General features: G+C 51.6%; 1 protein-coding gene across 11 annotated transcripts in view; it reads right to left on the bottom strand.

Moving 5' to 3' along the window:
* MATK (megakaryocyte-associated tyrosine kinase) overlaps positions 1 to 16,539 on the bottom strand; it is a 36,729-nt gene that overhangs the window by 7,073 nt on the left and 13,117 nt on the right. Inside the window, exons 2-4 of one of the 11 annotated variants that reach the window (XM_014533476.1) lie at positions 15,444 to 15,685; positions 15,007 to 15,101; positions 12,318 to 12,414 (exon numbers count right to left, since the gene is read on the bottom strand). The exons of 2 other annotated variants lie outside the window; for them this stretch is intronic. In XM_014533476.1, coding sequence (XP_014388962.1) covers positions 12,318 to 12,377 — 60 coding nt within the window. In that variant the 5' untranslated portion in view covers positions 12,378 to 12,414; positions 15,007 to 15,101; positions 15,444 to 15,685. Of the gene's footprint in view, positions 1 to 213; positions 2,876 to 8,902; positions 10,845 to 12,317; positions 12,656 to 12,760; positions 13,063 to 15,006; positions 15,102 to 15,443; positions 15,686 to 16,539 lie in introns of those variants that run through there. 8 more of the 11 variants (XM_014533461.1, XM_014533471.1, XM_014533467.1 and 5 more) reach the window with 8 other exon arrangements.

The following is a 16,539-nucleotide window of genomic DNA, read 5'->3' as shown; positions in this document are numbered from 1 at the left end:
CGCTTCCTGGCCTGAAGCCGCGGGGCGCGCACCTCCCCTCCCACCCCGCCCCCATCCCGGAAGGCAAAGGCCTTGGAGCTTGGAGCAGGTGCCGCAGCGCGCGCCCGGGAAGGGGGTGAGTGAGTGAGCTGCGTGTCCGGGAGGTAAGCAACTCCGCGACTCCAACGCCCTCCGTCACCTCTTCCGCCTGCGGAGGCCCCTTTAATGAATTACCTGTCGTTGTAAAGGGCTGCTGGTGCCTGGTGCAGAGACAGCGCTCCAAATATGTCCACCGCTATATCGCGATGGTCGTCATCATCATTAAGGGAACATTGGAGCCAGAGGGAAGGATGCCCTGTGGCTCTAGAGGCCTCAGGTGGAGCAGCCCTCCTTTGGAGAATCACGGTGGGGCCTGACAGGGGCCAACCCGCTGTGCGGGAGGCAGGACTGCCCCTGTCCCGGCCCCCACTTCTTCCTCTGTGGGGCCCGGCAGCACTGACCGCCCTCTCACAGGACAGCTGGACGAGCCCTGGATGACCCTGCACCGGGCCTGGCCCCAGCGAGGGCTCCGTGGGCTCCCTTACCGCTCCTTCTACTGCAGGAGTCCACTTGGAAGAAGCTAATCTTGGGAGAGCGATGAACCAAGATTCCCAGATAACCTGGTCCCCTATTTAACCTTGTTACTCCCAAAGGCTTAGTGCAGTGGTTCTCAACCTTGGCTGCACATTAGAATCACCTGGCTTAGTGGCTATGCCTCCAAGGCATCATGGGGTTTCTGGGAATAGTGGACCGCTGCTGAGAGTCACAGAACATCCATGTTATGGAATATTATGCACAAAAACTAGGAAACTATTAAGGTGATAAAATCTACCATTGTTGAAAACCACCAGCACCAGGATGTGACAGTGCAAACGGCACGATCCCGTTATGTCATACAGGAGAGGAAAGTTCTAGAAGGGGACCCTCCACTGGCAACACGGTTATCCTCAGCGAGGGAAGTGGGCAAGAGGAGAGGGTCAGGGAGGGCCGTTCCTGGCTGGTGGTGTAATTTATTCGCGGTGGTAGTGTTTGCACAGAGGAGCCTCTGAGAACAGTCCTGCTAAGCAGGGCTCCCTGCTCCACAGATCCGGCGGTGGGATAGTCCCAGGGTCCGCCCCCACCCCCTGCCTCCCAGCCACCAGCACAGGGCTGGGATCCTGCAGCTGGCATTCTGTCAGGTGATGAAGACCCACCATATAAGGCAAACCATCATCACTTGCCAGAAATAGAAATGCAACATCAAAATAGCCAAAGCAGAAACCGACAGCATCATTAGATTCTCACCAGAGACTGCTGCTGCGGCCCCAGGCCCCACGGGGGAGGCCTGCCTTCTCTGTGCTCGGCAAGGACAGCATCCAGGATGTTAAGATGCCCTGGCCCCCTGGAGACTTTCTCCTTGACACAGTCCGAGAGACGGGAAGAGTATCTGACCCGGCTGCCTTTCTCCCTCTGTGAGTGGATACTTAGTGTCCGAGTGATACCTACATCCTCCCCAGGACCCTCAGGGGTCCTTGTCCCATGGTCAGAGGAAGCAAGTGTTGAGACAGGGGAAGGATAGACTTAAGGAGACAGTGTCAGGTGCCCGAATCTCCTAGGGCTGGCCCAGGGTACAGGGAGCCCCCCAAGGTGTGGACAGGGGCACTGAGCTGTGCCTAACTCTAAGGGCATAAATTTGAGTCCATAGTTTATTTAGGTCAGAACTATTGAAGGGGTGAGCTCCCCATCCCTGGAGGCATCCAAGAATTGGCCACGTTGAATTCCAAAGACGATGGGTCTTCCAATCCCCGGACATGGCAACGCCAGTGTCTCCTGCCTGCTGCCGAGAGCTGGGGGACTCTCCCTCCCTTATACCTGCCTGAAGCCCGCTGGTAGCCACATCCTCGGATCAGACACCGGAATTTCCCAGTCCCCGGCTCTTCACCCTCCATATTTTAGTCCCGTCAACTTGATTCCCCAGGCCACCCGTCTGGTGCTGGCTGGTGATACAGCGGCTCCTCCCTGGTCTTCCGGCTGCCTCTAGTTTTCCTCCTTGCCACCATTCACCTTCCATTTTATCACCGAGGGAGGAAAATGAGACTGTGGCCCTTCCCTGCTTTAAATTCTTCCGTAGCTTCTGCTGCCCGCGGGACTGAGCCTAAAACAGTCTGGCATTCAGGGCTCTTCATGTTTGGCCTCCGGCTACCTCTCTGGACTTGTCTGTTTCTGCTCCCACCAAACACCCAACAGTTTGGAAACTACAGGAATTTGCATACTTTTGCACTGCTGTCCTCTGCCTGGAATGCACTTCCCCCACCCAGCTGGCATCTCCATCTCATCCTTCCATGCTCATCTCAACTGGCACCATTTTTATGGAGCCTTTTCAGGCCCCTTCCCCCTTTCTCAGAGTATGACCACACTTCTCTGCCTGAAAGGACCCCTCCCTGGAGGTCCTAGCTGCCTCCTCTCGCTGTGTAATGGGGATGGGCCTGGCCTGGTGACTGAGCCCATCAGCCTGCCTGAGAAGGAGGAAGCAGATCCTAGAGGCAGGGTGAGATGGCATCTCACAGGAAGAATTCAAGTCCCTGGACTCGGCCACACCTGGAGTGCATTCTGTGCCTCGGGTAGGAAGCAAGCGTTTGCTTTTTGGTTGCTCAGGAGGGCATTCCTGCCACTTGCAACCAAATGAATGGCTAATACTGGAAATGGGGCCAGCAGCTCTACAGAGTATCTCACCCCACTGACCCTTCCCATCTCTCCGGTGGCTCCGTAGAGCTGCCATGGTCTGATAAACCATGTATCTTACTTGTTCATCTTGTTTACTGACTGCATCCTTTCTAGAACATCAGCTCCCCAGGGCAAAGTCCCAGTGCAGGGACTTTGGACAGTTCACTGTGTGACTTCAGTACCTGGCACATAGTAGGTGCTCAGAACATATTTTTTAAGCCAATGAATATTGGGGAGGGGAGAGGATGAGCAGTGCCTGTCACCTGTGAGGCGAGCACTCTCGTACGATGGGAAAGCTGACGCTTACAGAGTGCTGAGCTTGACCTTAGGTCACAGGAAATGGTAGACAGGGCTTTGGACTCGGCCTGTCTGGCTCCCAGGCTCACCCGCTGGTGTACCGCAGTGTGGGGCACATGATAGACCCCGAGGAGACTGTGTCCATGATTATGCTTTCTGGATTTGGAGGGCAGGCGCTGTAGGGCAGCTGCAGCCAGATGTGGGGACGGCTGAGCTGGTGGTGTGGCCCCTGCAGATCCTCAGCTGGAGCATGAGGCCAGATCAGACCGTCCCAATTAGCTCATCTTTAAATTTAGCTTTCCCCTCCCTGCGGGGGACTCAGGGATTCAGCGGAGGAATCTGCTCTTTCGAGGAAAAATGCTGTATCGCTTGCTTTGCACCCAGACCCGTGGTCGGCTGGATCATTCTGGACTCGCGGAATAAAGAGCCCCTCCAGGAAACCTGCTTTGGGGTGCCAGAGGCGATCCACCTTTGATGGGGGAGGCTGTCTGTGCAGCCCCCCCCATCACTCACCCAGTTTCCCTTGTGCTGCAGGTGGAGCCAGGCACATAATTTCCCTGCCACGCTTGCAGGTTCGCGCTGTGTGAACTGGGTCCAGGTCACTTCCTGGCTTCCCAAGGCACTCACAGTGACCACCCATCATTCAAGACCAAACCACTGCCCGTCACCCTGTCTCACTTTTTCTTGTTCATAGCCCTCTGCCTCGCCTCACTCCCCTTGACAGAACATATGCTCTGTGAGCGAGGGCAGGGACAGCCCTGGCCTGGGCAATCATTTATCTCTGGAGCCTGGCACACAGTAGGCCCTCACAGAACAAATGAATAGAATCACATGAAAGAATAAAGACCCAGGAAGAAGAGCGGGGGATCCATACGGTACCACAAGGCAAGACGCGTCTGTCGGAGGACTGTTCCCTATGTCCCTGCTTCAGGATTCCTCCTTGATCCTCTTCATCCTCTGTCCCCCAACCTTCATCCTCTAACTCAGTGATTCTCAACCTTCCTAATGCCGCGACCCTTTAATACAGTTCTTCATGTTGTGGTGACCCCCAATTTCATTGTTACAAATTGAACATAATTAAAGCATAGTGATTAATCACAAAAACAATATGTAATTACATATGTGTTTTCCGATGGTCTTAGGCGACCCCTGTGAAAAGGTCGTTCGACCCCCAAAGGGGTCGCGACCCACAGGTTGAGAACCACTGCTCTAACTGAAGAGTTGGCTAACTGTCTCTGTAAAGGGCCTCATGATCTCTTGCTGGACTACTCAACTCTGCTTTTGTAGCACGAAAGCCTCCATTAATAACATGTATGTGAACAGGCATGACTGTTCCAATAAAACTTTATCTATGGAATGCTGAAATTTGAACTTCATATACTTTTCACATGCCATGCAATATTATGGCGATTTTTTTCAGCCACTGAAAAATGTGAAGACGCATTTTTAGCTCATGGATGCCCAGAAACAGACAGTGGTGGTGGGCTGGAGTTGCTCCCCTCCAGTCTCTGTCTTTATTTTCTTATAAATAGGCACATTTTAGAATTTATTTGACCTTGTAGGTATACTTCTTAATCTAAATGTGTGGACATTCATGGCATGTGGTAAGCCAGTGGTTCTCAACCTGTGGGTCGTGACCCTTTTGGGGGTCGAACGACCCTTTCACAGGGGTCGCCTAAGACCATCGGAAAACACATATATAATTACATATTGTTTTTGTGATTAATCACTATGCTTTAATTATGTTCAATTTGTAACAATGACATTGGGGGTCACCACAACATGAGGAACTGTATTAAAGGGTCGAGGCATTAGGAAGGTTGAGAACCACTGTGGTAAGCTCTCAAGTGCTCTCCTAACTCTATAAAGCTAGCTGACTCGGCGATGAGCCCCTCAAGGGTACGTATGTCTTCTTCTCATCAGAATTAATAGCAGCAATATTTGTAGTGTTCTGCTGTATACTTACGACTGTGCTAAGCTTATAAAACTGTTTTAAACAAAGCATGTATGTCCCACTCCCGGAGGGCTGCCATTAGCTGTATACTTACGACTGTGCTAAGCTTATAAAACTGTTTTTAAACAAAGCATGTATGTCCCATTCCCAGAGGGCTGCCATTAGCGCTTCTATTGGCTGTTTCTCTGGTCTTTGCTTCCATGTTTCAAAATAATGTTTTACATATCTTTTTCTTAAATATTTTTATTTATTTCAGAGAGGAAGGGAGAGGGGAGAGACAGGCAGAAACATCAATGAATGAGAAAGAATCATTGATGGGCCGCCTCCTGCAAGACCCCCACTGCGGATCGAGCCTGCAACCCAGGCACCTGCCCTGACCAGGAATTGAACCGTGACCTCCTGGTTCATCATAGGTTGACGCCCAACCACTGACCCACGCCAGCCGGGCCATATCTCTTGATTTATCAGTTGGACATTGTCCTTTGACTTCCTACTCCTGGAGATAGAGACTTAGCTCTCTTATGCATATTGCTTTCACAATCATTTTATCACAATTCTTGGATAACTGAATATTTAGTGCTATGTTAGTATATGTAAGTATTGTTCACTTGGAGCAATGAACACCAAGAACACTTTTATTTTCTAGGATTTGGTGTGTGTGTGTGGGGGGGGGGGCGTTTCTGGAGCTAGTGATCGCCTTTGTTTTGTGTGCCTGTGACTCTCTCTCCCCCAGCCTCTCCAATGGCACTAACTTCTCTGCTCAGGGCTGGCTATGCCCAGTGTGGTCCTGGCCTCTCTCTTCTGCAGGATTTAGAGATTCCCGGGACTTAGCACCGATTTCTTGAGTCCAAGTCCCCCTATTTCTTGGTTTGTGCCCTTGTCTTGAGAATGTGCACCCACCCCACCTGGGCATTTCCAGACAGCGTTTCCTTCCACTTTCCTGGGAGATCGGTGGTTTGGCTGAGGACAGTGTTCTGGGTGGTGAATTCCTCTTGCCCCATGGCTTCCCGCTTCCAGTCTTGGGCAGTTAGCTGTCTGCTTCCTCATCCTGTGCTTCACACGTTGGTGGGTGTATTTTCTCTCTCTCTCTGAAAGCTTGTGGGATCTTCTTATTCTCCACATCCTGCACGACTACAGTGTGGGTTTGGTTGGGGTCTATTTTCACTTGTTGTGCTGGACTTTCAGTGGACTCTGTTGTGTCTTCCACTCCTTGTAACTTTCTTTTTTTTTAAAAAAAAAATATGTTTTTATTGATTTTTAGAGAGAGAGGAAGGGAGAGGGATAGAGAGAAAAGTCAGGGAGATAGGAACGTCTTCAATCGGCTGCCTCCTGCACGCACCTCCACCAGGGATCCAGCCTGCAACCCAGGCATGTACCCTGACTGCGAATCGAACTGGCCACCTCTTGATTCCTGGTTGAGGCTCAACTGCTGAGCCTCGCTGGCTGGGCCCCTAGTAACTTTCTTAAAGGGCATCACTGGTGGTTCCTTCCACTTCACTTCGTTTTCTCTTTGTGGAAGTCTCCTTTGTCACATATGGGACTTCCTGGATTGCTCTATTTTCTTTTGTTTCTTAAAAAATATTTTTTATTTATTTCAAAGAGGAAAGGAGAGGGAGAGAGAGATAGAAACATCAATGATGAGAGAGAATCATTGATAGGCTGCCTCTTGCATGCCCCATGCTGGGGATCGAGCCCACACCCAGCACATGCCAAACCGTGACCTCCTGGTTCATAGGTCGATGCTCAACTACTGAGCCACACCGGCTGGGCTAATTTCCTTATCTACATTTCCCCCCTTTTTGTCTTCTCATTCTACTCTTTCATCCAATCCCTTTGTTGACATTTTAATTTTGATTCGCAGGTTTCTAATTTCCAAGGGCTCCTTCTGGTTCTTTGAGTGTTTCTTTTCAAAAGGCAAACGGAAACTTGTTTCCTGGCTTTTGTGTCTTCTCTCAGCTCTCTGAGGATCACACACACAAGGGCTTTTCTGGAACTGCTTTTTTGTTCTTTATCTCTTTCCTCCAAATCCCCCCGCCCCCTTGTCTTTGGGTTCTCGTCCCTTCTTCGTTGGCTGGCATTTATGAGGGGCGTGCCACAGAGCCGACAGGAAGCTCCTTACCATGGGGGTGGCTTCCCTCTGGGTGATGATGGGAGATGGGAGGACTGGCCCCTGTAGGGGACCCCCCAAATGTCGGCCGCATCTGCAGAGTTTTCTCATGGCCTGACAGCCATCGTTCTAGAAGCTGAGACAGGGAAGGCCTTTGGGGTCACTGTTCCATGTGTGACTTCTCCTTTTAATCGCTGGTTTTCACGCGCACACCTGCCCTCTCCCACGCCCGTGTTCTGAGGCTGAGCTTTTCTATGCAGCAAGAGTTAAACATGCATTTTATGACTGAGTTCTCCCCACAGCTCTGCAAGGTTGGTGCTGCTCCGCATCTGCAGAGTTTTCTCATGGCCTGACACCCATCGTTCTAGAAGCTGAGACAGGGAAGGCCTTTGGGGTCACTGTTCCATGTGTGACTTCTCCCTTTAATCGCTGGTTTTCACCCGCATACCTGCCCTCTCCCACGCCCGTGTTCTGAGGCTGAGCCTTTCTATGCAGCAAGAGTTAACATGCATTTTATGACTGAGTTCTCCCCACAGCTCTGCAAGGTTGGTGCTGCTAGCTCTAACCCAGTTTCATAGTCTCAAGGAGGTGAAGTGAGCCGTCCTGGCACCCCTCAGCTAAGACATTAAAGGGCCAACCTGGGACCAGGGCCCAGAGGCACCCTCAATGCATGGAGTGACAACTTTTGGTTCATCTTTGGTTTCTTCCAAGGAAGATGGTGGTTGCTGACTGAGTAGTGAATAGCTCAGCTTTCTCAGTGAGAGACATGGGGAGACACATGCGTGCCCATGGCACATAACAGGTGATCAACAAACGCGGGTTGAATGAATGAGAAAATGAAAGAACAGCAGTGGGGGAAATAGACACCACAGAAGGAAACCTGCTAAACTTATATCCGTGTGCAGGCAAGTACTTGTTAAAATGAGAAGGCGCAGTCCTGACCTGGGGGTGGGGAGTGGGGCTCCATTTACAATGAGAGGGAACTTGCAAAGCACTCACGGAACAGTACCTTCCACATCGACGTTTTAAATGCCTTCGCGTTCTGCTGGCCATGCCCTTCGACCGAGAAAAAATCCCAACCGTTCAGGAACATTTTGCCGCATTGGGATTTATAATGTTTGAAAATAATCTAAATGTCTGACAGGAGGGGGATGCTTAAGCACATCAGGATGTGTTCATTTTGTGGAATATGATGCAGTTATTAAAAATTACCTCTCGCCCGGCCAGCGTGGCTCAGTGGTTGAGCGTCGACCTATGAACCAGGAGATCGGGGTTCGATTCCCAGTCAGGGTACGTGCCCGGGTTGCGGGCTCAATCCCCAGGATGGGGTGCACTGGAGGCAGGCGATCAATGATTCTCTCTCATCATTGATGTTTCTCTCTCTCCCTCTTCCTTCCTCTCTGAAATCAATAAAAAAAAAAAAAATTACCTCTCTTCATAATAGCCAAAATAAGTCTGGCTTATTTCACAGATCATAATGTCCTCTAGGTTCATCCACATTGTAGCATGGGTCAGAATTTCCTTCTGTTTGAAGGCTGAAGAATATTCCATTGTCTGCATGGACCACATTTTGTTGATCTGTTCATCTGTCCGTAGACACATGGGGTGTTTCCACCTCTAAGCTATTGTGAATAATGCTGCTGTGAACATGGGGGAACAAATACCCGTTTCCCAACACATTTTCTTTTTCAAAACTTGGGCAGACATAAACAGGGTGCTACCCGCCCTCAACTATCACTCCCCCACCCCCACTGCCTTTTACACCTTTAGGAGAAACACGGGTCCTCTAGCTTGTCCGCTCAGCATAGCCTTAATTTACTCACCGGATACATCTTCTCAGCCCCGGAAGCCAAACTAACAGGGAATCAAGGAGAAGGTGGAGCCAACATTATCCCACACAAGCCCCTGGACCCAGCCAAGCCTTGGAGATGCTCCCTCGGCCCCTGAATGGGACTTATTCTGGACCAGGGGACACTGCGTTTCCCAGCTGTCCATTCGTGTTAGTGACTTGGCAGGTGATGCCAAGGGATCTGCCCTTCCTTTTTTTTTCCTTCCCTGGACTGCCAGGTTCAGCTCCAGCCCTGCCCACACTCCTCAAGGCATCTCTCCCACACTCACTGCTGTCTCCTAGCAACTGGCTCACCCGCCAGCATCCTGCAGCTGAGGTCCTGCGTCACTGTCTCAGGGCGCTTCTCCCCCTCGCAGCAGTCTGGCCTCTCGGGCGCCTGGGCCAGTATCTTCCTGCCGGCCTGTTCTGGAGCCCTCTGGCCGGTGGGAAGAGGGCTGGAGAGGGAAGATCAGGGATGACCCCTCTTTAGGTCTTGAGGGAGCTCTATCACCCAGACGTTTCATCCATCTGGACTGAATACATCGCTAACCGACTGCTTGATTTTGCTGTCGTGTTGCCTAAATTTGCGTGTGGGTTGTTTTTTTTTGGAGTTGCTGGGCGGGGCGGGGAAGATTTCATTTTCTGTCAACAGAATTGGCCTTAAACCACCTGGTGGCAAAGATACATCCATCTTCCCCGGGAGCCAGGGATGAGACTGGAGAACAGTGGGCAATGTCGTTTCCAAGAGCTGCCCTTGGCAGTTGGCCACAGCAGCAGGACACAGGGCTTTCCACACGGTGAGGCTGTGACTCCTGCGGCCACATCCTTGTCCCAAAGACGGACCCACTCTCCCTTCCCTTCATCATACTGCCACTGCCCTCACTGACGTCTCTGGGCCCAGCTGTTACAGTCATTCCTGGGACAAGACAGAAACAAATGGTGTCTTCCTAACTGCCAGGAGGCAAATTCCTCTTATGAAGAGACCTGTGTTTGGACATCAGAGCATGACTTCAAGTCTTTAACATATTTATGAGCTACTACTATGTACTTGGTCTGCTCTAGACCTGTGGGTACTGTGGTGAATAAGTAGATCTATTTCCTGCCCCCAGAGAATTCACATCCTGGGAGGAAGGCAGGTACCAAGTGATTTTAATCAGTTATGTAGCAGGCTGAGGAGGTCAAGGAGGCCTCTCTGAGGAGGTGACATCTGAGCTGAGATCTGAAGGAAGGAAGGTCAGGGGAAGAGCTTGCTATGCAGTGGGAACAGCATGTGCAAAGGCCCTGGGGGCAGGAACAAGATTGCCTGGTCTGATGACAAGCAGAGGCTGGTGGGTCTGAAGTGGAGTTATTGAGGGAGAGTGGCAGATGGGTTCTTGTGGGGGCTTCCCTGGGATTCGGGGTTCTATCCTGAGTGCAATTCTGAGTTTTAGCCAGAGCTCCTGCTGATGGAGGGTTGAAGCAGCAGAGTGACAATGTGGATGGCGAGTAGAAGCGGGACTTTCTGATGGTTTGTCCCAGCACAGAGGAACCCAGGAGGACTCCCCGCAGTGGTGGTGGCAGTGAGCCTGGGCCGCGGGGTGAATGCAGAGTCGCTGAACCAGGATTAAAGGGAGAGAGGTGTGTAAGGTGAAGCACCCCATGTGAGGTAAAGGATGTCTGTGGCTGCGGCCAGGACCAGCAAAGGCGTGTTGTCCGGGTGCCTGTAAGAGGCAGGGAGGGGCGCTCCCTCAGAAAGGGGACGGAGGCGGAAGAGGCAAAAGCAAGCAGCCTGCCCTCCCAGGGAAGTAGGAGCAGTCAGGCCCCGGCCACTTCCTGTTTCGGTGGATAATGCGCCTGCTAGAACCAGATAGCAAAGGGGCCAGGGTTCAAAGTCACTGTGCTACACCTTCTTATTTTTATTTTTTTTAAATCCTCACCCGAGGGTACTTTCCCATTGATTTTTAGAGTGAAAGAGAGAGGGAAAGACAGAGAGAAACATCAATGTGAGAAACACATCGATTGGTTGCCTCCTGCACACGCCCTGACCAGGGCCCAGGCCCGAGAGGAGCCTGCAAATGAGGTACGTGCCCTCTACGGGAATTGAACCTGGGACCCTTCAGTCCACAGGCCGATGCTCTATCCACTGAGCCAAACCAGCTTGGGCTGTGCTACACCTTCTAAACCTTCTTTGCAGCATTGGGGGCATCTTGAGGTGGTGCCCCTCCCAGAGTTCTCATCCCTGGGTGATGCGATTTCACAGATGATCAAAGCACAAGTGTTTTAAATGGAACCCATGGAACATAACTGGAAAGGAGAACACAACTGTCCCATGTGGGGGATGGAGCAGCCACTCAGAGGCAGGTCAGGTCCTGCTGGGGAGGCGGGGCCATCACACAGCTGGCCTGCTTCCTCGGGCCTTCCTCAGCAGGTCAGGTCCTGCTGGGGAGGCGGGGCCATCACACAGCCCCTCTCCGCTGAGCTGGCCTGCTTCCTCGGGCCTTCCTCAGCCTCACAGGCCTCACAGGCCTCTTCCGGAAGTGGAAGCGCAACCCAGCCTGCTTCTGGGTGGCGGCAGAGGGCCCATGCTCAGATCTTGTGGAGCTGCTGAAATGCCAACATGCCCAGGGCGTGCTGGGGGCAGACAGCCTGGTGGCACCCTCCTGCCTGAGACCGGCTCACCCGGCCCCTGGCCCCGCCCAACATGCCCAGGGCGTGCTGGGGGCAGACAGCCTGGCGGCACCCTCCTGCCTGCGACCGGCTCCGTGGCTCGCCAGGCATCCTGCCCTTGCCATCACCCTTCTAGCAACTGCTGAGCTCAGTTACCATCAGGCACGAGGAACTGCACTGGACGCTCAGGCTGCTCAGGGCAGGGCTTGCCAGGAAGGCCCTGGGAACACTGCAGGGACCCCAAATCCTGCCTCTCCCAGTGTGACTCTGATCATAAGCAATTTGAGTTTTTCCATGAAGACAATTCCTAAATGTCAGGCCTGATGTGATTTGTGTCGCTGGGAGACTTTCTTACAAACCAAAGGGGAAGCACAGGTGGGGACTTGGCTTTCGTGCTTGAGGCTGGCCAGCCGCAGCGGGGTGTTTACAGAGCACGTGTGTGTGTGTGTGTGTGTGTGTGTGTGTGTGTGTGTGTGCGCGTGCGCGCGGTGGGAAGAGCCAGGTCAGTCCCTGCCAGTGAGGCCCCAGGTTTGCGCCTCATCACTGTGGTGGCTTCAGCTCTGAGCCAAGCCGCCCTGCCCCCAGAGGCAGTCTTGTCACCCAGGGGCCACTCTCCCACAGGCCACCCCCCTCTGCAGGGGAGGGAAGTGGAACCCCAGACCATTTCTCGGGAAGTTGCATAGCTGCAACTGGATCGGGGGGTGCCGCCCACAGCCTGGCTGAGCTGGCCCTGAGCTGGGAGCCCCAGGGGCTGGCCATCCTACCTGGGTGCTGGCTGTGATATCTTCCCGCTGCTGGAGGGTCATGGACTCGAACACGTCCATCTGGTCTCTCTCACAGGATCCCGGAGCCCAGGCCCATCTTTGCGAGGGGGTAGGGGTGGCAAAGAAGATAGAGCACCCTCGTGAGAGACTGCCACCGCCTGGGCCTGAGAGGGTCCCAGCACGGGGTGTGTGACTGTACCCTCTGCACCCACGGACCTCCCCCGGAGGCATCTCACCTGGGCCACACCTCCCTCTGACCCTGGAAGTACAACCAGCAGAACGCCTTCCTGCAGTTGTGTGTGTGTGTGTGTGTGTGTGCGCATACAACAGGCTCACACCTCAGGCCCAGTCAGAACGCCTTCCTGCAGTTGTGTGTGTGTGTGTGTGCGCGCGCGCGCATACACACGTGCGCACGAGCATGTAGTCATACAACAGGCTCCCACCTCAGGCCCACTGTTTTCTCTCCTTTCACTTCATATGATATCGTCCGTGTCACTAAAAGGGCTGGAAAACAGCACCTCTGTCTCTGACATCTCATGAGAGCACAGATGCTTCTCTCCCGTTCTGCTACGGTAAACCACACTGTGGTGAACATCTCCGCTCAAGCCTGTTATCCGTGTCTGCTGGTTTCCTTCAGAAATATTCCCACCAAGGCCATCACCTGCGACAGCCAGGCCTCCTGAAAGGGTGGGCTGCCACCAGAGAGTGAGTGCTCAGCCGACAGACGACAGACGGGGCGGGACCCTTGCTGCCCCATCTGCCCTGGACCTTGGCCTCCTTTGTGGTGAGTGAGCCTGTGCTTACTATACTGGAACACAGCCTAGTCATAATAAGGCCTGGATTTGTTCATGTTTTCCTAAGGGAGGCGGGAGGATATTTCCTTACTGGGAGCCAAGGTCTCAGGTTTCAATGCCTGCACATGTGATAGAGGCCATGGAAAAGTGCACTAAAGCTCTGGAGTTTGAGGAAATTGAAATGAGGCAAGGTGGTTCCTCAAATTAATTCTTAATATTATTATTCATTATATTAGCAATCACCAGGATGATTATAATCTGGAAATTGTATGCCTTTATCATCACACTAGAGCTTGTAAGACACTGCAAGGCAGAAAAGTCCTTTTCTAAGAAATGCTCTTAGAGATGCTAAACTCTATGGTCATTTGACTAACATATGTGACAGCCCCTAAAACAGTACACTTCAAACAGAGAGAAAACAAAGAACACAGACATCTACTTTGACCAGGAGAGGATGGAAGGCAGGGATTTCTGTGATTTAACAGCAGTTATCATGAAGATATACTGTTATGCATGGAGGAACCTGGAGAGTATGATGCTAAGTAAAACAAGTCAGTCAGAGAAAGATAAGTATCACATGATTGCACTCATATGTGGAATCTAAGTAACAAAATAAACAGATGAACTGAGTGGATCCAGAGACATGGAAACATGGAACAGAGTGTGGAATCTCAGAGGGAAGGTAGGGGAGGGTGGGTGGAGGTAATCATCCAAAGACCTTGTTTGCATACTAGTATATGTATAACCCATGGACACTGACAATAGGGTGCTGAAGGCCTGGGGTGGGGGGGGGGCAGGCTGGAGGGGGGAAAAAGGGGACGTATGTAATATTTTCAACAATAAAGAATTATTAAAAAAAGAAAAGAAACTTGTTCTCTGTGACCTATGGTACATTTAGCCAGTAGCATGCCAGTTCAAGGCAGCGAGGTCTAGGGATTAAGAAAATACAGTTAGCCTGGCCAGCGTGGCTCAGTGGTTGAATGTCATGGTTCCTAGTCCGGGCACGCACCCAGTTGTGGGGTCGATCCCCAGTGTGGGGTGTGCAGGAGGCAGCAATCAATGATTCTCTCTCATCATCCATGTTTCTATCTCTCCCTTTCCTTTCCTCTCTGAAATCAATAAAAATATATTTTAAAAAACAGTGCTCACAAAAAACACAGAGGCTCCCCATTCAGAATCGTTCCTTCACCCCACTTGTTTGATAAATGAGAGTCAGAGAACCAACACCAAGACACGTTGTCTCACTCTGAGCTCCTATTTTTTCCACTGAAATGCCTTTTGTAATTAAGCAAAGTGCTGACTTTCAGTTTTCCTTGAGTTAGTCATTTCCCAAATACGGAGTATCCCCCCAAAAATGTGTATGCACTTTAATAGCTGGTAGTTCAATTTTGAAAATGAAATGTATTTTAATAAACACTGCCTTTACAATCATTCAAGTGGCCCTGACCAGTTTGGCTCAGTGGATAGAGCGTTGGCCTGGGGACTGAAGGGTCCCAGGTTCGATTCTGGTCAAGGGCATGTACCTTGGTCATGGGCACATCCCCGGTAGGGGGTGTGCAGGAGGCAGCTGATCGATGTTTCTCTCTCATCGATGTTTCTAACTCTCTATCCCTCTCCCTTCCTCTCTGTGAAAAATCAATAAAATATATTTTTTAAAAATAATAAAAAAATCAAAAGAAAATACAGTCAAGGGAGGCTGCACTCCAGAGCAGGCCTCTTCCTGGTGCCCAGGGGCCCCTGGGACACCCCTGCCGTGACCTGCCTCTCCTGGGCACTCAGGCTGACGCCAGCCCCTCGAGGGAAAGCCAAGCGCTGGGAGGGGAATCTGCTGTCCAGGAGGAGATAAGGCCCTCGTGGGCTTCCCAGAGCAGGCTGGCTGCCTGGCGCTGCCTTACCCAGTCTGGCAGGGCCCCACAGGTTGGCACACGCTGGAGAGGTCCCCAAAAACCCTGATGACGATTACACAGGGCTGTAGGCCGCTGGCTCGTGTCTTTGGGAGAAGAAGCACACAGTTAGCTCTGGAAACCACATGCACATGGGTGGGTGTGAGGCCAAGGGAATGAGGGTGGACCCTGGGGCGGTGAGCTGGCCAGACTCCTGTCTTGGCAGTGGAGGTTAGGGAGGGTCTCCGGGGGGCACAGCCGGCCTTGAGAGTGGTGGCTGGGAGTGGGCTCCACTCCCAAATGGGCACAGGCCAACAGAACTGGCCCTGCTCTGATTCCAACCCATCAGGTTAGTGCCAGGAGACATGAGCCAAACAGCTAGCCCAGGAGTCGGCTAAGGGGGCAGCGACAGGACAGGCATGTGTGAGCCCCCCAGCCCTCCCCCTAACCTGGAACCACTTCGCATGGTGGAGGGCGGCCAGCGACTGGAGACACTTCCTGCCTCAAGGTGTCCCCTGGTCAGGCAAAGGCACTTCCATTCCTTCTAGAAGAAATGGGCATGCGAGCGAGGTGCCCTTTCCCACTTTGCTCCTTCCCTGGGCCACATGGGCCATGCCTCTCAGTTCTCTGGGCCTCATTTTATTTCTCCAGAAGACACGCGCTTCCTCCCAGATCGCCTTTCCTCTGGGCCCTGCAGGGACAGAGAAATCATTTCTGTGAAATCCTCTCTCCTCTGAAGCCAGTGCCCACCAGGAAGGCCTTTAATGCTTATGATGAGCGCCTTCAGGGCTGACTCCTCTGTTAGCAAACTACAGTGCCAATGGGAAACTATAAACTAAGCCAGATTTCCAGAAACTTCCAGCTGCATAATTAAAAGGGAGAAAGTGGGCCCTGGCCAGGTGGCTCAGTTGTAGGAGCATTGACCCGTACACCAAAAGGTTGTGGGTTCAATCCCTGGTCAGGGCACATACGGGAGGCAACCGATAGATGTTTCTCTCTCACATTGATGTTTCTCTCTCTTCCTCTCTAAACATATCCTCGGGTGAGGATTTTTTAAAAAAGGGGAGATCCAACACCCTTTCTTAATAAAAACTCTCAGCAAAGTGGGAATAGAGGGATCATACCTCAACATAATAAAAGCCTTATATGACAAACCTACAGCCAACATCATACTCAATGGGCAAAAACTAAACTCATTTCCCCTAAGAATAGGAACAAGACAGGGATGCCCACTTTCACCACTCCTGTTTGACATAGTACTGGAAGTGCTAGCCATAGCAATCAGAGAAGAAAAAGAAATAAAAGCCATCCAAATTGGAAAGGAAGAAGTAAAACTGTCCTTATTCGCAGGTGACATGATACTATACATAGAAAACCCCAAAGACTCCATCAAAAAACTACTAGACCTAATAAATGAATTTGGCAATGTAGCAGGATACAAAATTAACACCCAGAAATCTATGGCCTTTTTCTACACCAATAATGAACTCACAGAAAGAGAAATGAAAAAAAAAATACCATTTACCATTGCACCAAAAAAACTAA

Source organism: Myotis brandtii, unplaced genomic scaffold (assembly GCF_000412655.1).
Source record: "Myotis brandtii unplaced genomic scaffold, ASM41265v1 scaffold122, whole genome shotgun sequence".
Taxonomy (NCBI): Eukaryota; Metazoa; Chordata; class Mammalia; order Chiroptera; family Vespertilionidae; genus Myotis; species Myotis brandtii.
This window is presented reverse-complemented; position numbering and strand designations above follow the sequence as displayed.